General features: G+C 48.6%; 10 protein-coding genes across 10 annotated transcripts; 6 read left to right on the top strand and 4 right to left on the bottom strand.

Moving 5' to 3' along the window:
- Positions 1–2,014: 2,014 nt before the first annotated feature.
- On the top strand, positions 2,015–2,970 carry NECHADRAFT_106557 (uncharacterized protein; the record flags this gene model as incomplete). Its single annotated transcript, XM_003041378.1, has 4 exons — positions 2,015–2,081; positions 2,126–2,275; positions 2,327–2,476; positions 2,870–2,970. 4 exons carry the CDS (start codon positions 2,015–2,017, stop codon positions 2,968–2,970), a joined length of 468 nt encoding a protein of 155 aa, XP_003041424.1.
- A 2,760-nt stretch (positions 2,971–5,730) lies between these two features.
- NECHADRAFT_97901 (uncharacterized protein) lies at positions 5,731–6,870 on the top strand (the record flags this gene model as incomplete). Its single annotated transcript, XM_003041377.1, has 1 exon — positions 5,731–6,870. One exon carries the CDS (start codon positions 5,731–5,733, stop codon positions 6,868–6,870), a length of 1,140 nt encoding a protein of 379 aa, XP_003041423.1.
- A 341-nt stretch (positions 6,871–7,211) lies between these two features.
- On the bottom strand, positions 7,212–8,714 carry NECHADRAFT_54370 (uncharacterized protein; the record flags this gene model as incomplete). Its single annotated transcript, XM_003041336.1, has 2 exons — positions 7,212–8,553; positions 8,608–8,714. 2 exons carry the CDS (start codon positions 8,712–8,714, stop codon positions 7,212–7,214), a joined length of 1,449 nt encoding a protein of 482 aa, XP_003041382.1.
- A 1,154-nt stretch (positions 8,715–9,868) lies between these two features.
- Positions 9,869–11,196, bottom strand: NECHADRAFT_97899 (uncharacterized protein; the record flags this gene model as incomplete). Its single annotated transcript, XM_003041335.1, has 2 exons — positions 9,869–11,005; positions 11,092–11,196. The coding sequence occupies 2 exons, from the start codon at positions 11,194–11,196 to the stop codon at positions 9,869–9,871; spliced, it is 1,242 nt and encodes a 413-aa protein (XP_003041381.1).
- An 839-nt stretch (positions 11,197–12,035) lies between these two features.
- NECHADRAFT_54418 (uncharacterized protein) lies at positions 12,036–13,049 on the top strand (the record flags this gene model as incomplete). The annotated part of the gene is made up of 2 exons (XM_003041376.1): positions 12,036–12,568; positions 12,623–13,049. Coding segments are annotated over 2 exons (960 nt in total), but the record flags the coding sequence as incomplete, so codon positions are not given.
- A 2,103-nt stretch (positions 13,050–15,152) lies between these two features.
- On the bottom strand, positions 15,153–16,553 carry NECHADRAFT_54408 (uncharacterized protein; the record flags this gene model as incomplete). Its single annotated transcript, XM_003041334.1, has 3 exons — positions 15,153–15,536; positions 15,587–16,208; positions 16,264–16,553. The coding sequence occupies 3 exons, from the start codon at positions 16,551–16,553 to the stop codon at positions 15,153–15,155; spliced, it is 1,296 nt and encodes a 431-aa protein (XP_003041380.1).
- A 1,401-nt stretch (positions 16,554–17,954) lies between these two features.
- NECHADRAFT_54333 (uncharacterized protein) lies at positions 17,955–18,908 on the top strand (the record flags this gene model as incomplete). The annotated part of the gene is made up of 1 exon (XM_003041375.1): positions 17,955–18,908. The coding sequence occupies one exon, from the start codon at positions 17,955–17,957 to the stop codon at positions 18,906–18,908; it is 954 nt and encodes a 317-aa protein (XP_003041421.1).
- Positions 18,909–20,882: 1,974 nt separating this feature from the next.
- Positions 20,883–21,608, top strand: NECHADRAFT_87965 (uncharacterized protein; the record flags this gene model as incomplete). The annotated part of the gene is made up of 1 exon (XM_003041374.1): positions 20,883–21,608. The coding sequence occupies one exon, from the start codon at positions 20,883–20,885 to the stop codon at positions 21,606–21,608; it is 726 nt and encodes a 241-aa protein (XP_003041420.1).
- Positions 21,609–21,872: 264 nt separating this feature from the next.
- NECHADRAFT_87964 (uncharacterized protein) lies at positions 21,873–22,360 on the bottom strand (the record flags this gene model as incomplete). The annotated part of the gene is made up of 2 exons (XM_003041333.1): positions 21,873–22,170; positions 22,341–22,360. The coding sequence occupies 2 exons, from the start codon at positions 22,358–22,360 to the stop codon at positions 21,873–21,875; spliced, it is 318 nt and encodes a 105-aa protein (XP_003041379.1).
- A 498-nt stretch (positions 22,361–22,858) lies between these two features.
- Positions 22,859–23,540, top strand: NECHADRAFT_87963 (uncharacterized protein; the record flags this gene model as incomplete). The annotated part of the gene is made up of 2 exons (XM_003041373.1): positions 22,859–23,148; positions 23,252–23,540. 2 exons carry the CDS (start codon positions 22,859–22,861, stop codon positions 23,538–23,540), a joined length of 579 nt encoding a protein of 192 aa, XP_003041419.1.
- Positions 23,541–25,235: the final 1,695 nt, after the last annotated feature.

The raw sequence follows: 25,235 nt of genomic DNA, 5'->3' as shown, positions 1-25,235 counted from the left end.
TAGTAACAGCAATGGGCTTCACGCGGACATGCTATTCCGCGACATGAAGCCCCTTTTTTCGTGCATTCGGACGGATGAAGATCCCATGGTTGCATCTAGTGGTAGGTTGATGCAGATGTTCAGAGACTTCAGTTGACAGGGGATCTTAACGAATACACGTGGTCAGCATAGCCAGCGAGAATATAGTGTTATTTACCTGTTTCGGTAGTGAATCAATCGAACTGTCAGTCATTCTAGCTCTTCCATGTCATTCAGCTGACACCCGTCTAACGAGTCTCATGTCTAATCAGAGTTTGTTAATTCACTGTCATGGAAGCATCTCTGGGGTATAAAAGGCCTGCCTGTCCCCTCTTTCGCAAAGATCTTCCCTCTTACTACAGCGATCACATCTATCAATGATTGCACAAAGCTCGACTTTCACCACAGAAATCGCCTTTTAGAACAAATACAAAAACATAATATTCGAAAAGCTTGCGGCCTCAGGACAAGATGTGCCGCATTACCCGGATTACCTACGTCTGTGAACGGTGCGGAGTGCCGGTTGGATCGGATTACGTGATCCAAAAATGCTCTCGGGCACGCAGACCACGTGCTCGGCGCTGCCCATCAGCTCGATGTATCGAAGATGCGGCTGATGTTGTCGTGTCATGGGAGTACTGTTACGCGTGCTCCAGACAATAGAACGGAGGCTGAGGGCCTGAAAGTCCGGAAGGGGGTTCTGAGGCCAAGTTGAGTGTGCAGGGCCTGGTACAGATCTTTCCAAGCAGGACGGTTTCTGGAATTCTCACGGTAGTTAATAGAGCTATCATCTGACATCTCACCCTCCGATGTTTTATATTTCCCTATGATGCTACCATCTCTGTGTTGACAATGAGTTCTTTATTATATTAGAAGCCCAGCCCTTGATGGTTGAGCACTGAGCTAGCAGCTCGTTAGTTTGCATACAGACAACATGTGCCAGGTCTTTCTGGTCCCGTCAATCACCTCACAGGCACAACGGGCAAGATGACATCAGGGCACATACAAATCCTGATCACTTTCTAAATGATCAAAAATAGTCCCAGTCCAGGGGGATTTCAGTTGTAATCCTGATCCTAAGTAGTGAAAGCGTTATTCCGATTGGTGCACATTCGATTTTAAATCAAGCATATTACTCCTTTGATCGCGTGTCACCTTGTCAATTTGAGAACACTACTCGGATCTGGGCCAATCAGCATTTATCACGAAATTGGCTGCTAGTATCCCGAGAGATCAGCATCATTTCAGGATCGCCATGGCATTGATGAAATGATCCGCATTAGGCGGCCATTAATTGCTCATGCTGAAGCGGAAACTAAATCCCGTAGTTGGCAATGAAACAGCAAGTCAAGCTGGAAACAGCCCCTGGCCAGGAAGAAGCTTGCAGAAATCGTGAACCAAATGGCAATTTTGGACGTCGACGGTTGACACAATAGCAAAGACCACTGCGCAGGATGCTCCATGGTTGTTTCATCTAAAGCTAACCAAAGGGCCTTGCTAAGTTCATGGCTCAATTCCTTCGTTGCCTCAGTTCTCCGACAGGTGGCACAATCCACGATGGCGCATTTCTAAATGCCTACGACCTATTGCCAATTACCACGGCATGTGGGGAAACAAACATGATTAATACCACCTTCTTATGTAGGTTTAATCGAGATCTGTGCCTCCGCCGAGACTCGACCGACAATCCTTCTTCATCATTAGAAATGCACAAACTTGAGATCGACAGAAATGGCCGGGCTCATGTCGACGATCAACTTAAGCAAAGGATCCTGAAAGGATGAAGGATTCGAGAAAAGCAGGGCAGTTCTGAACTTCACCCACAGTAACCATGACCAGGCGCCTCGGCAAGGCTTGGGATGAGGGATGAGTAGACAGAATCATGTATAAAAGGACCACCGAGTGTCTTGACTGACTACTATTCATCATTACTCCTCACACTCCTCCTAAGGCGACCAACCCAACTCAACAAACATCACATTCATCCTCCGCCGCAATGAAGTTCCAGGCTATCATCTTCCTTGCCGCCGCCCCTTTCATGGCTGCTGCCGCGCCTACCAAAGGTATTAAAAATGCACATGTACTTTTAGACCATGCCTAACTCTAGCAGACGCCTCTCCTCATCTCGAAAAGCGCTGTGCCGTCTTTCAGGAAGAAGAGAAGGTCTGGCACGAGTCTGGCCAGAGCCGCCGCCGTATTAAGTTCTGGAACGACGGCCAGACTGATATCAATCTGATGTGCATCATCTGGGTGAGAGGTAAGTACAATGCCGATTTCGGAGCCAGACAAGCACTGACATCCTGTCAAGAAGCAAACAAGTCGAGGGGCATCTTGAACAACCCCCAGCGATGGATCAGGGATGATGGTACCGGCCGGGTTGACATCAGCACCGCTCTTGGACCACTGGGTGATACCGCGTTCAGAGACGCTTATAACCGTCAATTTAAGCTTTGGCGTCGTGAGTCAGGTTGTTAGATAGGTGGTTATCGACTTTGGAATGGCTGTATTAAGCGCAACTGCACTGGGTGTATCAACTTCGGCTCACTGAATAGCTCATTGATTATGTCACTTTGTTGCTAGATAGAGACAATTACCATTGATAAACCCCCCCCCACGATATCCCATCAAACTCGACATTTCGTTGATACTCGTCTGGATACCATGATTTGAGTGTCAGCTGGAAATGTTATGGACTTAGAGTCACGGGCGTTGCGGGTTCGTCTAGTAGTAAGGAATGAAATGCCGGATTGATGACTCTTTTTTGGAAAACTGAATCAACTCTATACTTAGAACTAAGTCGACATCATCAAATATATAATAATAATAATAAGAATTAATCTTCTCTACATAGATCGGTCACAGTGGAGCAAAAACCCTTTTCTCAAAACGCCGTGCGCTCAAGCAAGTCACCACGGCAAGGACGAGAATGAAAGCTACAGTATGCAACCTTAATCGTTGAGCATCGAGGACGGAGGAGAGGTCATTTATAGAGCCAAGGTCAACGCTCCCACTTCCTTTGAGTTTTTTTGTTTGAGTGAGTCTGGCGGCAAAAACATTGCCGTTCTGTTTAATGAATCAATTAAATCAGCAGAGGGTAGCCAAAATCATGTGACACGATTGCATGTGCTACGGGCCTCGTGCTTGTTGGGGTCATGCTACGGCTTGGGAAAGCTCAGCATGATTAGTTTACAAGCATCCTAACTAGGCCGAGATTCCGCGGCGACTATAGCGAAGACCTACTTACTGTTGAGGATTCAATGGCCATGCCAGTTTTCGCCGGCGTTGGTGGACTTGGGAATGGGTGTGAGTGTTGAGTCTATTGACGACAGTACCAGCATTCTTATAGTCAGCTCAAGGAGATTTCACGGCTTGGAAGCGGCGACTCACATCACAAATCCACTAGCTTCAAGTTTGTCTGAAAGAAGAAATTAAATCAGGCAACTCGCAGAGCAACACCCACTAGCTAAGTCCCCGTGAGACTGACTCAACAGTCATAGCTACAAGCTTTCCGAGCTCGGCTAACCACTTGGGAGAAACGGCGAGCAAGGATATTCGTACGATAGGATCAATTCAGAAGCCAATGCCCCAAATTCGCCGCTAAAAGTACTCTTTTTAAGCGGGCTGTCTTCTATAATCTAAAGTCTCGCCTGATGAGAGCAGCTTTTACATCCACGGCGGATCACGGTGCCCTCGCTTATTGGCGAACTATTTTCCCGTCTAGGTGTGAAAGCTTTCCCTATCTTTTCATTGTGATCACATCAATTATCACAATTACAATATCTGCTTAACATTCAGGCACAGGTCCAAGTCATGCACGGCGACTTTTTACCACGAGTACTCCATAGGCGGCGATCTTAGTATGAATGATACCTATATCCAGGCACCAGCGGATGCTTCTGACTTTCAAGTGTCGTGTTGATGTTATCCTTACTGCCATTGTGTTCACCTAATCAAGGCATAAAGTGTTACTACCTCAGCCTCTAATGCTAATGCCCGTAATATCCATGCGAGGTCGTCCTCAGGCTCTCGGTTATGAGTCTTTATTTCATTCGTCAAATCGTCGCCTAGAACCTGTGATGTTGTGCAGGTAATGATAAAAGGGGGTAGGCAATCTAGACTCACGAGTAACCCTCAGACTTTTTACTGGAAATGGGAAACGGCAAGTAGGAAGAAAGTCTACATGGTTTTGGAAGACCTGGCCCAGCCAGCCAATAGGTTTTCGCAGTTGGGACAATACCTTGTTTTTGACGCATGGGACAAGAGGCATGACAGAGCCTCATACTTGCACGGCTTGCCCTAAAGTTATTATCCTGTTTTCTTTTCAGAATCTTGCGCACGACGTTAAACATCGACCACGTTGGGGACATGAGAGCAAATCATCTCAAGGTTGAAGCAGTCACGGGCCACGTGAGAATCCTATCAATCGACGCAGTAAACGACTCATTGATCTATGAAGGACCTAACAATGTCAGACGACAGTGATCCTCCCTACAAGGATGCCTCATTTGTGGACTATCAATTCGAGTCATCTCTGGCAATGAACATTCTTTTCATGGTACCCTTCATAATCATGACAATCCTTCATTCGTCACCACTGTTGCAGAACCTTCTCAAGATGAATCCCCGCCGCGCTCATGACAAGTCTTGCTTTCGCCGTATCGACTGCAAGAGGCGCCATATCAAGGCATGTATGCTTCATCCCTGGCCCAAGTCGTTTAGCAACACTCACATACTGTGCCGTTTAGTTCAATGAATCCAGGCCGAGCTGCCTCAATTACTCTCAAATCAATAGGATTTGCTCCTTCATATCCGACTCAACTCAATTCACTTCTTCCCTCAAAAGTCAGACACACCTTTGCCGGTGCCACGGCTGCCAGCAAGTTGTCGCTTCTACATTGGATCATCGGGAATCATCTGCTCTCTGATGCCTCTCCAAGGGCCCGGCCAATACTCTGAGTGCATTTATTCATTCCGTCCAGATATAACCTTGTTGTCGATCTTGTTACTGTGCCTGTCCGCTTTACAGCTTGGACTACGCTCTACTTGAAACCCTGAAGCTTGGAGCCAGGCAAGTTGATACAGCTACAGATATGCGATTTTAAAATAACGGACGGTTATTAGCATATGCAGGGTAAGTAAGTACATTGTGAAGTTCATAATTCCTTCAATCATGTGAAGATACCATTCTATTCAAGCCTGCGGCCACTTCACAAACACAGAATTTGACCCTGACCCTGACCCTTACCCTTCCCTAGCCACTCAGAGTAGTTCGTCGCATCTAGCTGCTCTTTCAGAAGCTATCGCTCTAAAACTGAATAGTCTGCTGGAATGTTCTACCGGAGTTTACTGAAGGTTGAAGCGAATATTAAAGTTCGCTTGCTTGACCCAGGTGCTTTCACCGACTGATGTTTCTTCTCTCTTAAACAAGCCGATTCGGGGAAATAAGCATTCCACCTCGGGGCCGAATCCCTCCGAGTGGGACCTCGCTTGACTTCGGGGCTCAGCTCGCACCGATTCCGCGTATTGCGTCGGGTTGAAGTGCTGCCACTGTGTGTAAACTAGTATTGTTGGTCTATCTAGTTTATCAGGACAAGGGGGCATAGCTCAACTGCCCCCATGACTTAAAAGCTTCCGGGTGCTATTGCATGTTCTCCCTCAAACACTCCTCCTGCAGTTCAGCCGACACCCCGTCTCAGCGTCATCTATCGAATAATGCCGGAAACGATTCTCATTATTGGTGCAGGCTATGCAGGCATCGGCCTTGCCCACAAGCTGCTCAAGGACACGAGACCCAAAGTACCGGGCCTCAAAGTCGTCCTGGTCTCACCAAGCACGCATCATCTCTGGAACATCGCCGTCGTACGAGGCATTGTGCCAGGTCAATTGGCTGATGACAAACTGTTCCAATCAATTGAACCTGGATTCAAAAAGTACCCTGCTGACAGCTTTGAATTCGTCCTGGGCACTGCTACACACGTAATCCCGGACAAGAGCATCGTGCGAGTCCAAACCTCTCAAGAAGCTCTTCAACTTGAGTACACACATCTTGTCGTGGCGACCGGGTCCTCCTACCCAAGTCGTGTTCCATTTACATCCATTGGAACCTATCAAGAGACACTCGATGCCTTACACGACTGGCAGAGGAAAGTGGAAACGGCTGGCACAATTGTCATCGCCGGCGCTGGACCGACGGGGATTGAAACAGCGGCTGAATTGGCCTGCATATATGGTCAAACGAAAAACATCATCGTCATCGTCCCAGGCAGTGACCCTCTCCCTGGATTTTTTCCCGAGGTCGGGAAGACGGCGGCAAGCGAGCTCGAGAAGTTGAACGTCAAAATCCGACGACAGATCCGCGTTACCAACGTTGAGCAAACCGGTAGTCAGCTCACAATTTCCTTGTCCGACGGAAGCGTTCTCCAAGCTGACGTCTATCTTCCCTTGTTCGGAATGAAAACGAACAGCGGCTTCTTGCCAACTACACTCTTGGACGATAAGGGGAATCTTAAACTCGACAGCAGTCTACGTGTCACGGGCTTCGAAAACATATGGGCGGCAGGAGATATCGGCAATCTTGAACCCAAACAACTCATTTATGCCGAAAGACAGGCACTACACCTGGCCATGAACCTTGATGCTGTGCTCACCGGCACCAAGAAAGGTGTATCAGACCTGAAACCAACTGTGATGCCGCAATTGTTTGTCACACTCGGACAGAAGAAAGGCACCGGCCAGTATAATCGATTCCGTGTACCGGGATTTATCGTGAGCACAGTGAAAGGGAAAACACTGTTCACCGAGAAGGCACCGGGGCTGGTTTCAGGAGAAAACATTGTTCGGTCATCTATTTGAGGTTGATCAGGTGACGGAAGAGGCATGCCTTGTTGGGATAATTATGAGTTAGCTGACCGTAGGATCATTTAGCAGTGTTACTATTTAGAATCTTCATTTATGCGTATCATCGTGTTCTTTGGTTAATGCAATATCTACTTCGACGTGACGGCACGGTGAGGTAGAACGAAGAGAAGTGGCCAGCTATTTTGGAGCACCAAGAGGGATCTGCCGTGGTGGAGAGAATCAGGGATCAGCTCCTAGAGGTTATTGCGCGTATTCCACCAGGTGGTACGCCCACAATCCAGAGGGTTCTGCTATAGTCTACCGTCAGCTAGCTAATACCACTATAATGGCCATCTTTAAACTGTAGTACCCTCCCTCTGTCTTTCGAAACATTGGTGCTTGATGAAAACTTGCAAACCGTCTTCCATGGGCAATGTCAGGTGCGTCGGACTTGTCTTTGCCCCTTCAAAGGCCTGTTCGAAAGTAAACGACCGTGTCAAGGCCACGATTACTTGAACTGCTATCAGCTCGGCCATCTTCTTGCCCAAACATAGTCTCGCACCCCCTTGGAAAACAGGAAAGTCGCCAGTACTACTTTGTTTGATTCTCCCGCCTTCTAACCATCGATCAGGCCTAAATATATGCGCATCCTCACCCCATGTCTTGACTGAACGGTTCATTGCCCACGTACACCAAAGGACGACAGAATCCTTTGGAATGAATGTACCATCAGGGAGGGTAGTATAATTTTGTGCCTGCTTCATGTCGAATGGAATGGGTGGGTAAAGTCTTAAAGACTCGTAGAAAACGGCGAGGATAAAGTGAGTCGTCTCTGAACTGAGATTCTGTTGTATCCTCGGACTCTGGCAGCTACTGTCTTGCGTACTCCAGCTTTCAGTGCTGTTAACAAGGCGAGAGATCTTCTCCGCCACTCCTTGGTGCAGTATGAGAAGATAAAATGTCCATGTCAAGGCTTGGGCGGTGGTGTCTTTTCCCGCGGAGAGATAGTTGAGGGCCGAATCAGCTACAAGTTCTTGCCTACCGAGAGAATCAAACAAGGCGTCAATCAAGCTGGGTGCCGCGTTGCGCTCCTCAAGATCTCTCTCGTCATATTTGCCATTTCGCCGGGCAACAGCTTGAGCCACCAACTCTTGGCCATATCGTTTGATCACCCGTACAGACTCGGTGAGTTTCCCGCCGGTAATCAGCTCGGTCAATCTCCACAAAGGGTTCTGAAAACGCTTTGCAATCTCAAATGAAGCATGGTCAAACGCCTTTGTAAACTTGTCGTGTGCATGCATCTCGACCCCGTAGGCTAGCCTGCCTATGAGCTGAGTAGTAAGCTCGTGGAGCACGGCCTCGAGGTCGACAGCTGTCCCGATATTTGCATGCTGATCCAGTTGACTCATAGCCTGCTGTAAAGCTCTCGGAAGCTCAATTTCTTTAAGGGTTCTCATCGTTGCTCCATTGAAGAAATGTGTCCCCGCTGCGCGTTGCCGTCTCCAGAGGTCTCCATCAACGTTGACGATGCCATAGCCGAAAAGGTCCTGAAGTCGACTGCGAAAGAATTGACCTTTTTTGAACAATTCCTCATGCTTGAAAATGAAATCCAAGTTTACCGGGTTCGCTATAATCACACCCGGTGGAAGAATTGGGATCACAATGCCCAGAGTTTCTTGGCCATATTTTTGGATACACCTGGTAATTGTGTCAGAAGTATGAACTAAGAAACGGAAACTAGAGTGCTAATACTCAGTGAACCAACCAAACAGCTTCTGCCGTGGGCGGAGAAAAACCAATCCATTGCCTAGGAGTGGCAATGCTCCGGGAGATCGTCTGTTGGCAGTCGATGTAAACATCAGGAGCACTCATATTCTGAAGCGGCGAAAACAAACCTGATAGGAACACCGTGTCTTTTGATACGTGACGGCTTGAAACGTTCGGTCATGAAAACCCAAAGTGGGAGCACAAGTACAAGGAGGAGCATGTATAAGGCCAACATCGTCAAGTGATTAGTGGATGGCGAGCTCTTGTGTCGTTCTGTTCTAATCAACCATTAGTCTCTAGCAAGCAAGCTTACCTAGTCCTGTCTGTAATATCTAATAAATCTGCCGCCCGTAAAGGCATTAATAGAAATGGCACACTATGTACTAATACCCCCTGTCAAATTGTGTTCAACTACAGCAGCGACTGCTGCATTTCAGTCATGGTCCGATGAAGTCAAATAATTGCACCGATCGGTCAAACTCTTCGTCCGATGATAACTGGTGTCTTTGATATTCTCGGTGCGCGTACTCGCACCGAGATTATAGAGACTAACAGGGGTCACCAGCACAGCCCACCCGGCGGCCGAACCCAGTCAAACCTTGCCCATGAAGGTGACGCAAAACGAAAAGATTGAGATGGTCGTTTACGTATGCCCTGCACTGAATATCCGAGGTTCCTTGCTCGGGAACATTTGATTGCAATGCTGAAAATAAGGCCGGTGAACAAGAGACCAAGTTACAGGGCTTTGGAGTCAGTCGCACCCTGCACACCAACAGCTCCCATTTGCTTATCACGTCTTCCTCACGGTGTCGCTTGTGTCTCGTATGTTTTCATAAAGCTTGAAGCTCACTTGCAGGGCGTGATTAGCGTATTGCAGTTCTATGCAAAGGGCGGTAGCAGCACCCCATCTTGGTATCATGTTAATCTAGACCCAATACCCGTGATGAATGTGCTATCCCCTGCATACGATTCTCTTGCGTCAGCCGGTGGCTGTGAACGAAGTGATTATTCTTGCTAAGAAACGAAGCCTTTTGGTAGCTCAAGTCAGGCCAGTCATACCAAATGTTAAAGTCTTGACAAATGGAAGTGGCCCTATGGACCCTTAATGGAGCAGTCTTTGTAAGTAGGCTGGAGAACGCATACTTCTATAGACAGCATGCTTGATCACGGCCGAGTAATTAGTAAGTAGACGAAGTGAGAGGTGGTGTCTCGTATGCCATCAGTTCTAAAGGATGCACAGCAACTATCATGGTGACCATGGTGTGTCCCTCCCATGATAGGGCTTTTGGATCTCATCTAGAAGCTGATCATCGATTTTCCAAACCCCCTTGGTCTGGGCATCCGCAAGATTCCACTCCAAACCCTTGGTCAAACGATGAAAGACCTGATGAGAGTCTCCACGGAGGCTCCTAAAAAATAACGGAATCCAATTCTCACCCCGAGCCGCTTCTTCTTTACGCATATGTCTTTGCGCTTCCTCCAGAACATGCTTGGCAGTGGCAGCTGCTCGAATGTTTCCATGTTTCAGGTTCTCGATGACATCTCTCCACGCCCGACGAGACTCCCAAGGATCTTGGTCCTCTATTGGCTCAATTTGCATGGCAGTTGGCTCATTCTCTGGGGCGTCCACTGTGTAAGTCTTTAGCACTTGACCAGTTCGCCCATCTTTTGTCACCCATCCTTCACTCCAAACTCCTGATAGGGCATAGATGCGTCTTGTTGGATCACTTTTGTGATATATAAAGGCCTCAAAATTGTTTTTCTTTCCACGCACCAGGCCAGCCCCTGAGAACTTAATCTCGGATACATATCCACTGCTCGAGACAATGCGATAGCGACCAACAATCTCGGGGTAGAAGCAGGCTGATAGTAACCCTCGAACTTGGACATCCGGCAGCGGTAGGATATAATCCTCACTAAACCGAGAAACGTGTAATATGGTATGCCCAATCTGTCGAATGTTTACCGTCCCATTAAAGGTCATCTCGACTCGGGCATATCCATCAGCTCGGATACCATGGTCTTTGTCTACTATGTGTATGGCGGTAATCGGAGGATGATGACTGACTTGCTCTGACACTAGTCGAGTTGTGCAGTTGCCGTCAGTCCACGAAGAAAGGAAAAGTTCACCCAAGAAAGCGTTGAGAGGTTTCTTGATGCTGACGCCAGGAGATCCGGCGATATACAGTTGGGTTCGTAGGCCGACAAGGAATAACTGTAGCACCAATAGGCTTCGGATCTCAGGATTCGGCTCGAAGGACGGGGCGCAGAACACTTTGGGTCTCTCAGCCCAACATCGAGGGTTCTCAACGACGGAGGCGGGGGCGAGGAAGAAAGGCGGAGCAGTGATGTTGGCAAGATCTCCCTTGACTGTCGAGAGAAACTAGAAGTGAAAACTGTCAGCAAATATCGCCAGTAGCGCTGAAGTTCATCTTCTTCAGCCATGGAAATCTCGCGAAGCAAGGTAACATAGACCAGTACCTTGACAAGTTCAGAAAAGATAGAGTGGTTTGAGTTGACTTCCTTTTGGGCTGACTTTTCCGTGCCATTCTGATTTCCTTGAAGTGATGACATTGTTTTGGATTCGAAGTATTGGTGGAGTCTAGAAGGATTCGCTGGCGGAAGCGAACGAAGATGCTGATCAACGTGCCCGAAGCACACGAATCTTTTGGACTTTTCCAACGGGCAGGTGACCCTTCTCTATACTATGTAACCTCGTCGCCTGTCGACCGTCGAGCCCGGGAGACAGTAACCCCCGAGCCGACGGCATGAGTTTAGCCCGGGGTGAGACACTCGGCTGATAGGTGATTAGTCCCCCGGTTCACCCGACTAGATAAGGTTTTACCTCTGCAGATCCTGGTTAGTGCTTGAGCTAACGACGCCAAAATATCGTTTACGGGGATGTGGGCAATCAGGCCATGGACCTCATAGCCCCGCAGAGATGCCCAACGTCGACCCTTGCAATTCCTTTCCTTACTTCTGCCCACCTACCTACCTATCCGATGTTCAACAGTACTGGCCGGACAGTAGTGACTGGCAGCCACATAGCGTCGGATAACATACCCCGGTTGTCGAGAAATGGCTGTTTGACCTGCAAGCGACGCAAAGTCAAGGTATCATCTCACCCTCCCTCGGCCTGTTGATTGCCATCACACAGTGACCAGAGACGTCCCTAACACTATCAGTGTGACGAGAGCCGCCCATCATGCCTCAACTGTCTAAAACGCAACCGGATTTGCAGCTTTTCTCCCCAAGATGACCACACTGAGAGTAGCCCCGCCACTGCAAATCACCCATCCACATCTGCGAGCCCCATCCTAGAGGCAGAACAATCGAGGCAGGCCAATGAGATATTGGCAACGAATTCAATTCACAGGCTGAGGACCCCTCAAAGCCCAAACGCACTGAGCGTGCCCCACGGATGTGACCTTTGGAATTACGACATGGAACTCATCCATCATTACACAACGATAACAGCTGCCACCCTCTCAATCCGAAAGGATATGGTACACTTATGGCAAGTCACGGTTCCACGCGAGGGTTACCGCAGTCCCTTTGTCCTCCACGGCATTCTAGCGATGAGCGCCGTCCATCAGGCGTACCTACAGCCAGCGAACCAAAAGATGTACCTCCAGCTACATAGCTATCATTCCGCCTTGGGCTCTGAACAGTTTCGTGCCACATTAGAAGATACTCAGCATGAGAACTGGATGGGGCTATTTAGTTTCGCTGCTCTCATCACTCTCCATGCCTTCACGCTTCCACTACGACTCAATGGTCAGAAGTTGCCTGACCCCTTACTTAACCTCTTCGAAGTTGCGACCCTTCTTCGGGGGATGGAGACGATGCTGTCCCCTATGCTGCCTCTATTATCCCAGTCAGAGTTCGCCCCGTTTATCTACGGCGTACGGCTCGCCGATACTGATGACGTATCTGCCAGGCAAGTGTTAACATGATCAACACCAGTTTATCGATTGAACTGACACCGGCTCCCACTTAGCCATTGTTCCCTTGATAACAGCTACCTTCCCTCAGACACCTTGGCTGCGTTAGAAAGCCTTCGCCACTTCCTTAGTGGTCAAGTATCCCAGAGCTCTCTCCCGTTATACCAAAGCGCTGTAGATCACATGGATCACCTGGCGAGGTTAATAGCACTTGCAGGGTTGAACGCGGAAGCCGGGACAGTCCTAGGATGGCTCTTCAGCCTGCCTGAGAGTCTACTACCTGATATCAAAGAAAGAAGGCCTGAAGCTCTTATCCTAGTCGCTTACTTTTCCGTCTTCTTACTCAGTCTAGAAAAGAATTTTTGGTATTCTCAGGGGTGGGCAAAGCAGGTGTTTGAGCAAATCTTGGCGCTGCTCATTGATCGGCCTCGATTTCTCGAAGCATTACGTTGGCCGCGGAGAGTTTTCTCGGGTATCCCTTAAATAGCGGACAATTAGAATTACGGATGGTCTACTTCAATCAGAAAGGGGTTCTGATACAGCGACAATAACTTGATGGAATAGTTGATCCTCCCATTTCTTTTCCTTCCCCTCAGAAATAGCTACAATATTTGGTAGTTACTCGTGTCCGTGCCATCTAGTCTCTGCTCCTGTCCAAAGCATTAAGGATGCCCTTTCACCTTTCATGAGAGCTCAACACTTTCTTGACTACAACTCGGTGGTTTTAAACTTGATGATGTATAGCCTGGGTAGGTCCTAAGCCTGTCTTCGAGTCAGGGGTCACCAATCTTTGCCCCGGGGCGGTTTCAAGGCAGATGTGTTCGATCTTGTGGCTCAGTTAACCTATCAAGGGCCGGGCTTTCCTTCATCCGAAGTCCACAATCTTTCCAATCCTCTAACCTCATGTACACCTAAGAGGGCAAGGCGAAACACTCCGGAAAAGAGAGGAAACGGTAAATTGCAGAAATAGCTGGAAGAGGCTAGTATACGATGACCCAATGCAACCAAGCATGGTGGTCTGTCAGCTCTGTTTCCCGTGCAGCGCTATCAGATGCTGTCTTCCAGATGCCAGGCTTTACCGAGGCAAGTAGTATTGCTCTGACGCTGATAGAGTATCATCGTGACAACTGTAGATAACCCCAACTAGCCCGGTTTCACTCAATGCAACCAAGGCTCAGCAACCAAGCTTTTTCCGATTAACACTACTCAGCTTCGGTAATCTTGCAAGTAGAGAGACAAAAACAGGTTCATACTTACCGCCATCATCCAAGTGGGAGGTAGCATACATATCAAGCGGCCAGGTGGGAGAAGGGAAGACAGGAACGAATAACTGGAGTCACGTATCCAAGAGAGAGATCGAGAAGGCAAGTGATATCAACGCCTTAGCCACTAATTACGTAGGTAATTGGCAGGGAGCCCTAATAAGAAACTATACTAGCGAGCAGTCAAAACAACCCCCATCCAGTCCTTGGACGTGCCAGTCCAGTTCCAGACTCATGCATCATCCCGCGCTCCCTGACTTCTCCTACTCGTACTCTGTCTCAAGCAAGCCAGTCACCCATATCATCGGCGTTGGTAAAGTGGTCGCCATTTGAATGGAGGCCGCGTGACCTGTTCGTTATGTGGATCTCTGGCCGTCTTTGCCCTCATTGACGTGTTAATGGCAAAGCAAACAACAAGGTCAAAGTAGTAGGTATTCATAGCCAATATAATATCCTCTTTACCTTGCATCGTCAGGAGCTCCGGTCAAGGTCGCGAAGAATCTTCAGAGGTAAACCACTCCTTCCCCCAGTCAAACTCTCTTACGTGACCATTCACCTATCGAACGGCAACCGAGAGACTGGTTGGTGACTGCACGAGTTGAAAGGTCTCATGGCCTAACATCTCACCACACCGTGGCGAGTTGGCGCTACCAGAGGACTTGTGAAGACACACTAATTGTATAAGGTCGGTTTTGAGCGACCAACGTAATAGCGTACAACTCATCGCAGAATCGTCCAACGGCAACTGTAACAAAGACGGACGTTGGAAAGATCGGTTCCTCACCTGGAGGGCTCTAGCGGACTACAGAGGCAAAATACTCAGAGTCCATGGGGCTCGGCTGGCTGCCTTGGTGAGCGAACCATGAATATTTAACCGGCCCTCCACACCCAAACAGAGAACGAATCGTCGGCCATCAGGAGGGTCAACTGAAAGGGCGAATCTGAGGTTGCAGAAGATAAAAGCCGTATAGAGTCGTGGGAAGTGTAAGGGCCGGGCTGCAACTATAATAAAGAACAGATGTTCAACACATCATAACATCATGACCCGATGCTAACACAGTGGCGAAGAAGGGGAGACAAGGTGGTATACATGGATCAGAGTGCTGGAGAGAGACTCATGAGTCGGGGCTGATGTCGTCGATACGCCCTGGAAGACAATCATAATTGTAATTGAACTCATGAATACCAATACCAACGTTGCGATATATACTTAGAAACCACTTGAACTGCCGATACAAACATAGAAAGGTATTGAAGCGAGCCGTATTGCAATGGGGCATCAATAGTCTGTCCCAAATCTCAATGTATGGAATCACCGCAACTATTAAAGCTGGGACTTGACTTTATGCATGACTATTTGACTTCGTGGCTTCTTTCGCCATGGGATGAATCCACTGTGCTCTTCTGGAAAGGGAACGGCATCCAAGATTGGCCCATTTGCGACTAGGGGCACCGTTCTCATGTCGGCAATCCTTGCTGCCTTTAATGCGGGTTGAGAAGGGCCTGTGGATAGATCAAGGCTGAAGCGAGAGATATCCATCCACAGCCTTGCTGCAGGCTCCCGGGTACCTTGATATGCCATAAAAGCCTGACGCAAGTGTTTCTCGGAGGGATTCGGGCTAGAGAGTAGTACCCTTTTGAGGACGTTGACCAAGGTGATGGCGTCCTCGATGCCGCAGCATGCGCCTGCTCCTCTAACGGGATTAATCTGTCAGATGTCAGCATATTCTGATCCCCAGAATCACTCAGTGGGGGTACCTTGTGTGCTGCATCTCCAACCAAAACCATCCTGCCCCAATGCCACCATCGGAGTACACCTTCATCAAAGTTTGCGCTCCCACCAGCCGATTTACTATTCCACAAATCACCAAACGTGACGCCGTTGGCCACGGGAACCTGCAGCCAGGGCTTGGCAGCATCTTCTGCGTTATTCCGTCCAAAATGTGTGCGCTCCCTCGACACTGGTATGCGGCCATAAGCAATGAGTTGTGCCTCTGTCTCTGACGTGAAAACTTGGACGTGAGTACCCCGCTGGTAAACGTTGATATTACTTCCAGGAGTGAGTCCTTCGATGCAAGCTGTTCTGCCGAATACGCCTGCGTATGGTGCTTCGAAAGGGTTCGAGCTCTGGTCGAAAAGTCCTTCTGGGGCTTTGTCCATCATTTGACCTCTGACGGTGCTCCAGATACCATCAGCTCCAATGACCATGGACCCGTTTTCCGAGCTCCCATCCTCGAATTCGACTGTGACGCCACCTTCGTAGGATACGATGTTGATAAGTCTCTTGTTTGTCTTGACATGTTGTTTCCAGTTGCCAAGTGCTTCCACCAATGTTTTGGCAAAGCTGCCTCGATTGAATAGCATCATTGGATATCCATACCTAACAACATTCAGTATGCCCTACTGTAGCTACTTTGAAAGGGAATTCGACTCACAGCATGACTAGCTCCTCGAAGCCCTGGCCGTGACGGAGGACCTCACCTTGACCTGAGAAGTGCATAGAATGAAGCATGGGTTGACCAACCGCCTCCACAGCATCTAGAAGGCCCAGCTGATGGAATATTCGCAGTATGTGAGGCCATAGAAACAGACCATAAGCTGGCTCTGGAGGGACCTGAGCTCGCTGCTCAACGATCATGTAGTCGATGTTGGAGACTTGTAACGCATGTGCGAGCACTAAACCCACAGGCCCAGCGCCAACGATGATAGCCTTGAAAGTGCTCATGTCGCCATGCATGCGTATAGCGGCGTTTGAAAGATGAGAAATTCACTGTAGGCAGAAGATTGGAAAGCATTTGAGTCGAGCTTCCGTCAAAGTGATGGGCGTCAGCCGCCGCGTCAGCAAATCAATTAGGTTGGCTCCCACCTACTACATCCAGATTAGTGCTTACGAGATTGAAACCGGCAATATTGAGCGAGCTTGCTGCATTTTCCCGTGTGTTATTTCTGTTGGGTTGCTCAAAGTCTACCCCCCCGGCTTCTTCGAGCCCTTGACCAAGCTGCACTTTCCCGTCATCTATTTTAATATTAGGAACGGCCTTTATTCTTAACTATTATAAATGAAAGCTAAAAAAATATCTACTATTAGTAATCACTAAGTATTAAAAAGACTTTTTAGTTTACAAAATCAAGTATATAAAAAGAAAAGAACTTCTACCTATTAAAATATATAAATAATATTTCTATATGCTCTTGCTTTTTCTATATAATACCTCTATTTATTTATCTAATAAAAATATACAAGTATTGGGATAATAGTTAATATTAAGATTTAAGGGCTTAAGGGCTCGACCATGCCATAGTTCGTGTTGAGTTTAACCAAGCAATTAATCCACACCCCAAAACCTGTCAAAAAGTAAGACTATGGATCGACTGACTGTTCAAGCGCTTTGGGACACTTGAACAAATATAATTCGACGTGCAAAGATGAATAAGAGGTGTGGAAGCAGCATCGCATAAATATGAAACATTTGTGGTCGTTGAGAGATTGCTTCGGGGTGTCTTCCTTCTACAACTAGGAAGACTCTCGAGTGATCTAGCCGTCAGAAAGCGAGGGCTCGGATCGTGACATGCCCTGAGGTGTAGCATGTTAAGGGCACACGCAATTGACATTTCGGGTTGCCGAAACGTGCAAAATAAATGTGTTTTCTGAGTTTGTCTTCGATGTATTACGCAAAGCCTCATCGATGCTTGTGTTCCGTTACCAACTAGGTGTGTAATGGGCAGGCATTGACGCATCATGTCTTAAGACTTGAGTCGTTATTTGGCATCCAGACTGTTTGGCTGGGCTCTTCTGGAAGTCCGCGTGCCGGGGGTCCCGATTGTCCTGGATCGAAGAAGTTCAAGTTACCACAGCACATCACGCCAAGGGAGCGAGAAAAGAATAAGATGCACGAGTGGAACAATGAGCCGACAAAGCTCTCCGGCCGGCCGGGTTGAGCCAATTAGATAGCCAAGCTACGCGATAGACTACTGTTAGGTCTCTTTCGGGTGTCAGCAGGTTGCATTAGTGGCAGCAGCCGGACAAGGCCTCCCCTGTTCTATATATTCTGGCCAGGTGTTTAAAAAGCCATCCACCAACATTGGGCCTTCAGACGAAGATGACCCAAATACCATGTTTGTCGATATGTATCGCTTGCTTTTCTCTTTACTTCCCATCGCTGCCCTCCTTTTCTGGCAGGCATTCCCTAGCCCTCAGGCGTCGCTTCTTCGCCAAGTCTATCAATTTCCTCATGGCACCTGGGTCGAGAACATTGCTGTCCGACCAAATGGAAATCTCTTGGTCACACTGGTGAACCAACCCGAGTTGTGGGAAATCGTGTCGCCCCATCAGCCCGAAAGCACCCGAGCACATCTCATCTACCGTTTCGACGACGCTGGAATGGCAACAGGAATTACTGAGATCTCTCCCGATGTTTATGTGGCCCTGACACCTAACCGTGTCTGGGAGGTCGACTTGACCAAAGCAGTTACCCGCACTAGGCTGATTTCCAACATTGACAAGGCCGGATCCCTAAACGGAATGACGCTGCTAAATCAACAAGAGGGGATAGTTGCCATTGCCGATTGCCAGCTGGGCGTTGTGTGGCGCCTCAACACCAAGGATGGAAGCCATGCAGTCATGCTGCAAGATGAATCAATGGCTGCCAATGATGAGCTCGGCCCCTTGCTTGGCATTAATGGCTTGAGGAAGCATCAGGACTTTATTTATTACGTCAACACCCCTCGGGGACTATATGGCCGTGTGCGTGTAGACGCGACCAGTGGTCACGCCTTGGGTCCCTATGAGATCATTAGCAAGGGAGTCATGGCAGATGATTTCGCTATTAGCCCTTACGGCGTTGCGTATCTGGCAGGAGTTTCGGAGAATGGCATCTTTCGGGCTTTTCTAAATGGGACGCAAGAGATGGTTGCAGGGGGTCTCGGCCGCACCGCGGTGATAAGGCCTACGTCGGCTGCTTTCGGACGAAAGGGAGATTTGAATATTTTATACATCACCACTGGAGGAAACACGAGTGATCTGACTACGTACGACGGAAAGGGGGAAATTCTGGCCTTGACATTCAATCCATTAGAATAAGTGTGAGATATGTATATGATAGACACAGTTCTATTAACCATCTCACCTTCAACAAGCAAGTACTAGGCGTCGGTCCCAAATCCCCAAAACTATCCCGCCAGCATGCAACTCAGCCTTGCGGGGTGGGTTCTTGTAGAGCACCATCCCTGAATTAACTTCTTCCCCTGTCCTCGCTTGTGCGATAGTCACTGCTCTTTGCCACGGCATCGTAGAAAGGCAGATGACTCTGTACAAGGAGTGTGTAATAGTGAGTCGCGTCGAGAATGTGAATAGGGGTTAACGGCGAGAACACAGTCCACCAGGGGACCGAAAACTCAGCCTCGTAAACAAAATTGACTACATCTCTATCTGGCTTTGGGAGCGTCTTGATTCGTTTGCCTTGTTCCAAGCCAGGGAAACTGGAGCTAGTCTCGAGGATAAGAATGGCTTTATCCAAACAGACTTGTATAAGAGTCTTGCCTGCTCTCAAAACACTCGGCAAAAACTCTGCAGAGGTGTTTCAAGTTCCCGAGACTCTTATGTCTTTCTATCAGAATAAGAACAATGCCGTTTCCAAGTTAAACGCTAAGAAGCCCTTAGATAACACTTATAATAAAGTTAACAACATGTTTAATGCGACTAAATATATTCATTAGAGAACCGAAGTATTTATCTAGCCCCTATAGCCCGCAAAGATGGTTAGTTGTTATTATTTCTTTATGTTCTTTGCGGCTAGGTGTATCTGGGTTGATAAAAAAACCAGGATGGTTAGATGAGGAGTTCCACAAGCTGCCATGTAGAGCAGATAGAGCAACGACCACTCAGAGCAAAGAAGTACCTTCTATCTATCCGCACGCGAGGTGACACTGCAGGGTCCAGAAACTCTCCCCGAGCCAAAGGTAGGTGTGCACCCTAGTAGAAGCACTTGCTCAGCGTGTCTGGTTTCATGTTGCGCGTGCCGTCTACCTCTTCGCTGTCGCCTTGTGTCCATCTCCTGGGTCAGTTAAGCCATCAAGGGCCGGACTTCAACCATATTGAAGAACGCATTATCAACACATCATAGCATTATATCCCAATTAGCACAGTGGCCTCTTATTAGTCTTTCCTCCTGCCTGCAATAGAAGGTGAGTATAGGGATCGAGACGACAAGTAGCAGTATACAATGCCTGCAGAGCACCCCGAGAGCAGAGTGATGACCTTAATGATGTGGTCCAGTAGTCACATGTAGTCTGTCTCTATGCAAATGGCAAAGGGTTAAGTGAAAACCCCTCCGAATAAGAGCCTAAAATAACGGAGCCTGTAATGAAACTGCCGCAGACTGTTGTCTTTCTTTTCCTTGGGGAGGTAAAGCTTTTGAGGGTCTAGACAGCCAGCCGTCAAGATACAAACAGGACTTAGTTCACGAAGTTTGGATGGGTCATAGCTAAAGACCAGCCTATTAGACATATTCCTTAGGCTACCCAACTCGCGTCCTTGAGACATATGAGGGCAATGCAAATTCCGCTTCATGCGCGTATTAACCTATGCCAATGAGCAAAACCAGGGCCATTTCACCTATGATTAAGTTTATATGGCTTCCATCGGTAAAAGGGTGTATCGTCCTTTTCTACCAAAGAGTTTGCAGAGTCGTCTGTCGTCTGAGAAACAGGGTGGCAATATTCCAGCTGGGATCCCTCCAGCCATCCTCGCTCGCAGCTGGAAGAGTCGAGACCAGTGGTTTCGCCAGAGTGCAGGAAATTTAACCAATTGAAATGAAATACGTTGCAAGGGTGTAATAATCGACTTGTCTGGAACAAAGGTAACGATACAATAGTGTCGAAATAAGCGAGAGTATTAACGATTTCGGTGAAGAGCTGAGCCGCCACTTGCGGTGCGGGGTCTCGTTACTTACCAAAAGCCCCAGAATACAAATATGGCCATTGCTCCGGAGCAACAAGTCAAATGCGGATCAAAAGCTGCCTACAGGCTTTCACTAGCAACCATTTAAGTTCAAGGATGAGATATTTATTCACTCTCGTGTCGCTGTTGGCTTGTGCCTTGGCATCACCCACTCCCTCCCATGCGCTCTCCATCTTTGACGACGATACCATCCCTGTCGTGGACCAGCCTGATCTCGAGCACTTCAACGTCACCAGGCTCTCCGGCCACTACATAGATACCAAGGCATCAAGCATCGAGAAGCGGGCACTCAAACTCGACTACGTCTTGTACGATGTCGCGTTCGACGGCCGCAACGAGGGCAACTTGGTCCCATTTCGTGTCACCGGGCAACTCCTTGTCATTAAGCGCATTCCGGTTGTCAACAGTCCAAATGGCGCAAACCCCGTTGATGTTGTCATCAAGATCGGTAACCCGGCTGGCAATCCCGTCGCGGGAAGCATTCACTACGTGACCAACCGTTACCTTAATCCCTTTCTTGGCGGCATTCGAGACGGTTCACGGACCGATTTCGCGCGTGTTTCGGTCAAGTCGGACACGATCAAGGTCTCCGCAGACACGGCCTTTTCGCTCATCAACGCGCTGTCCGTGTTCAATGCCAGGAGCGGTTTCTTCGCTGATGTATATAATGCGTATAGCGGTGGTTTTACGCTGACGGTCAAGAATGGCAAGATGACAGGGAGGGTTGGCTTTGTGGGGAAGCAAGTTATTTCTGGCGCATCGCCGCTGTACCGGGCGAGGATTGGGGGAAAGGCTAAGCAGAAGGGTAGGATTACGCTTTAGGAGAGATAAGGATCGGCCACAATAACAAATTCAATAAGGCGCAACAGTCTAATAGCACATTAGTGAGTTAATATATACGATTCAGGATGGATAATGTCTCGGCGAGTCCATAGGTACTCAACTACGATAGATATCCAGTGTATGAAAAAGCCATGGCTTAATACTGTCAAATCTATGGGTACCACGTCCAGAATTCTGCTTTACTCCATCTTGATGATCGGGAAGGGAACAACCGTCTGTAAAAGCTGCTTCCAACGCTGTCCGCTATACGGATAAATGACGTCGTGACAGCCAGGTCTTGACCTTTTGCGGGACGAGCATGCCAACGTCGCGCGAGTGGGAGGAGCCGTCGGGCTTCTTCAGGTAGAGGGCGAGCTCCAGTTTCGGGCAGCCGGTAGTTGCAAAGTATGCCGGCTGTGACTTTTCACGGATCATGTGCTGGGAGGCTGTCTTCTTGCAGCCGTTGCAGAGGGTGAAATTTTTGGTAGGGTTCTTGAAGTTGAGCAATGGCTTGCCGCACGCCGTCTGTTTCTCGTGAGTCAACATGTTCCACATACACAACCTGAGAGGGGATTCGCACATACGTTGGCGTCGTTAGTGATCCCCATGGCGGTGAATCTACGATCTTGTCGAACGGATCCGAATGAGTGACCAGTGCCTGAGACTCAAGCTGGTGTGATGGCCCAGGTGTGATGTTGAAGGGAGGAGGAAGTGGCTGTCCTGTTGACCTACTTGGTGAAAGGGGAGAGCATGGTCACGTGTTCATTGATTCCTTTGTCGGCAGAATCTCTGCCTTCAGCCAGAGGCTGAGCTGGCAAACGGAGGGATCTTGCATGGTTTGTGTCTCCATACGGTGCTCAAAGCAGTATCAAAGACACGTGGGTTGCCTAGTGGCATCACCCGCTCGGGAATGGACTTTCTTTTATACATGGCGTAGGCATAGGGCAACTTGCAGTAGACAAAGAATCCGCTTGGCAGTTCGGGAGGAAGAGGATTAACAATGAATACTGCCAGGCACTAGGCATAAAGGACTCCAGGACAAAACATCAGGCAACACCATTTCAAGATAAAGATACAAATGGCTGGTGAGGCTTTTGAGAGGGTTTGAAAGAGCTCGCTTCAAACTTGACTGACATATTTATCACCCATCATCTCACTTTCTCATTCTCACCCTTCTACTCAACCCTCTCTTCCTCAAGAAACCCTCACCACCGGCCGCTTTTAGTATCTCCCGTGCTACCGTTTTCGTTATGGCAGACCAGTTCGACGACACGCTGATCCAGCGGCTCAGCAAGATGCCTCCAGGTACCCGCACCAAGGAGCAAGACGCGTATCTCAACGATTATTGCAAGGCTGCCAGCATCACCAGCGACACTACCGGCACTAACGCGTCCAAAAACTCGACCATCAGCCTCCGTGCCAGCTCTATTAACTTGTCAGCCCTAAGCAGCAACGCCCGCATCGCCCTTGAGCGTAGCATGGAAGGTGTCGAGGATCGCTGGAACCGATGTAAGTTGCGCGCTGCGGATCTAGCCCGGTCGTACGTCTCCTGACTATCCAATCATCAAGCATCCACGGTAGCCTCCAAGCCGAAGACAGTGTCTTCGTACTCCATTGCCATCCCGCCAACCCCCCGCCTCCAGCCGCGCCTCCACCGTCGTCCGAAACCGACCCAACGCGACCGCCCCGAGCGAAGCCACCTCCCGAACAACCGTTAGGGCTTCTGGGGAGCCCCCGAGTCCCAATGCATGCATGCCTCTCGATGAGATTGCGCGCCTGGGAACTGGGACCGCGAAGGAGACAGACCGAGAGTTCCGAGAGCTGATTGACGAGATGGTGGCGGCGCAGAAGACCCTGAGTGAGAACGACACTAAGCAACGTTACTTTTTTTTCAGCCAGCAGAAGAAGAACAAAGACTCGGGTAGCAAGTAATTGAGATGCTTGATATGTATGGTCTTTGGAGTTGGGGAGAGCCAGAGCATCGTGGCCTTGCGTGATAGACGATAGATCTAGGTCACATGTGACTCTTGAAGAATCATCCGCGAGTAGTAGGAAGGGTAGTAGACATGTACTAGTTTTTAGAATTTGGATGAGAGTATCGGGATGGGAGTGGTAGGGTCAGGTTAGGTTGGGGGGTTAATACATGGGTATTATATGGGGCTTTACGGCCATAAATGGGTACTAAACACTTCAGAAGTGAGCCGGTATTTATATTTGCCATGTAGAGTTATCGAAAAAAACTCAGGCTGAGAGTAGTGGGGATCCTAGTCGATCTCTTGAGTCAGGTACTTGAACTTATAAGTTAGACGACTTGGTTGTGTTCTGACTGTGTTATTTATGTTCCAGTCTTCATAGCATCTGTGGAATTGGCATCAACATCGTGTTAACCTAGCGACAATTTATTGCTAAGCTGCGCGTTTCGCGCGGTGGCACTGTTTGGGCTGTAATTATGGTGGATGAGAGTTTTGCGAACTCGTCTTTTCTCACAATTTTGACGGGAGAAAAGTATTGCCTATGAGAATCAGTTAGCCAGTCAAACTTGCCCCCTCATACCATGTCATGTTGAAGTTGCCTCCAATAAAGCCAACAGGGTTAGGATGAAGTCCCTCGGCGGCAAGATTCAAGCGCGATGTGAGTTAAGTTGAGAGAAATAATAAGCGTTCCATCCCGCCAGAAGTAGCACCTAGAGCAAGCGGCGTAGTCCTTCTTCCGTCGGGCGGGACGGAAACGATTCGATTGCCATGAGATAGGAATAGCACAATACCCATCCCGCGGGATCCTGGATCTGCCTATGGCAGTACACCCTTTCAATCCCGCGGTCCCGAGCAGGGGCTATCCGGTGGCTTAAATCCATTTTTCCAGTCAGGCCTAGAATATCCACCGGCCAATAGATTCCTAGTAGTGAGAGTATGCCTAAAGAACCTTTGATTTGCTTGGGAGCCAAGGTGACTACCGTGCATCATGCGTTTTTTCAATCTTTTTCATGATAGCTTTCACTGGGGTTTGACTAATGATCTTATGTAGAGACGTTGCTGAGGAGGAAAAGAGACAAGCTCGTCATGCATCTTTAAAGAGACTAAAGGGGGCCTGCAATGCTGCTAGACGGCGCTGTCGCTGCCAACGCCATGATCTCGTCCAGGCGCCGGCTTTCATCTTCTACCTCTCATGCCGAGTCTCGCCCATCCAGTATTCGATGGCTGGACTGGCGGGTATGGCACATGAATAAAAATGGCATTGACGCAATCTAGCCATCTTTGATCTCCCGCGGAAGCGAGAAGCTAGCTGAGCGGGGGTGTGTGTGTTTTCGCTCCTCGCCGCCTGGCCTCATGTATCATGAAGCTATGTTTTCTCAGGAACCTTGTCGCGCTTGACCTTGGTGCCCTCACAAATGTCTCAAGCGTGAGGTCCGGTACTTTCAGCCTCTTAGAGGATCTCATTGGTGTCTATTAAGATGCGAGAGTTAGAAGACGAACAGTAGACAGCTGAATCCACTGGCGGTTTCCCACTCGAGCCGCAGAAAATGCCGAGACGAGTAGTCTTCGCTGGATAATTCTGTAGGGGCATTCTATTCCACAATATCACTTAAATGAACTGCTCTCCGGCCCATCGACGTAGTTAAATGTTGGA

This window comes from Fusarium vanettenii (assembly GCF_000151355.1).
Source record: "Fusarium vanettenii 77-13-4 chromosome 13 genomic scaffold NECHAsca_47_chr13_1_0, whole genome shotgun sequence".
Lineage (NCBI taxonomy): Eukaryota > Fungi > Ascomycota > Sordariomycetes > Hypocreales > Nectriaceae > Fusarium > Fusarium vanettenii.
This window is presented reverse-complemented; position numbering and strand designations above follow the sequence as displayed.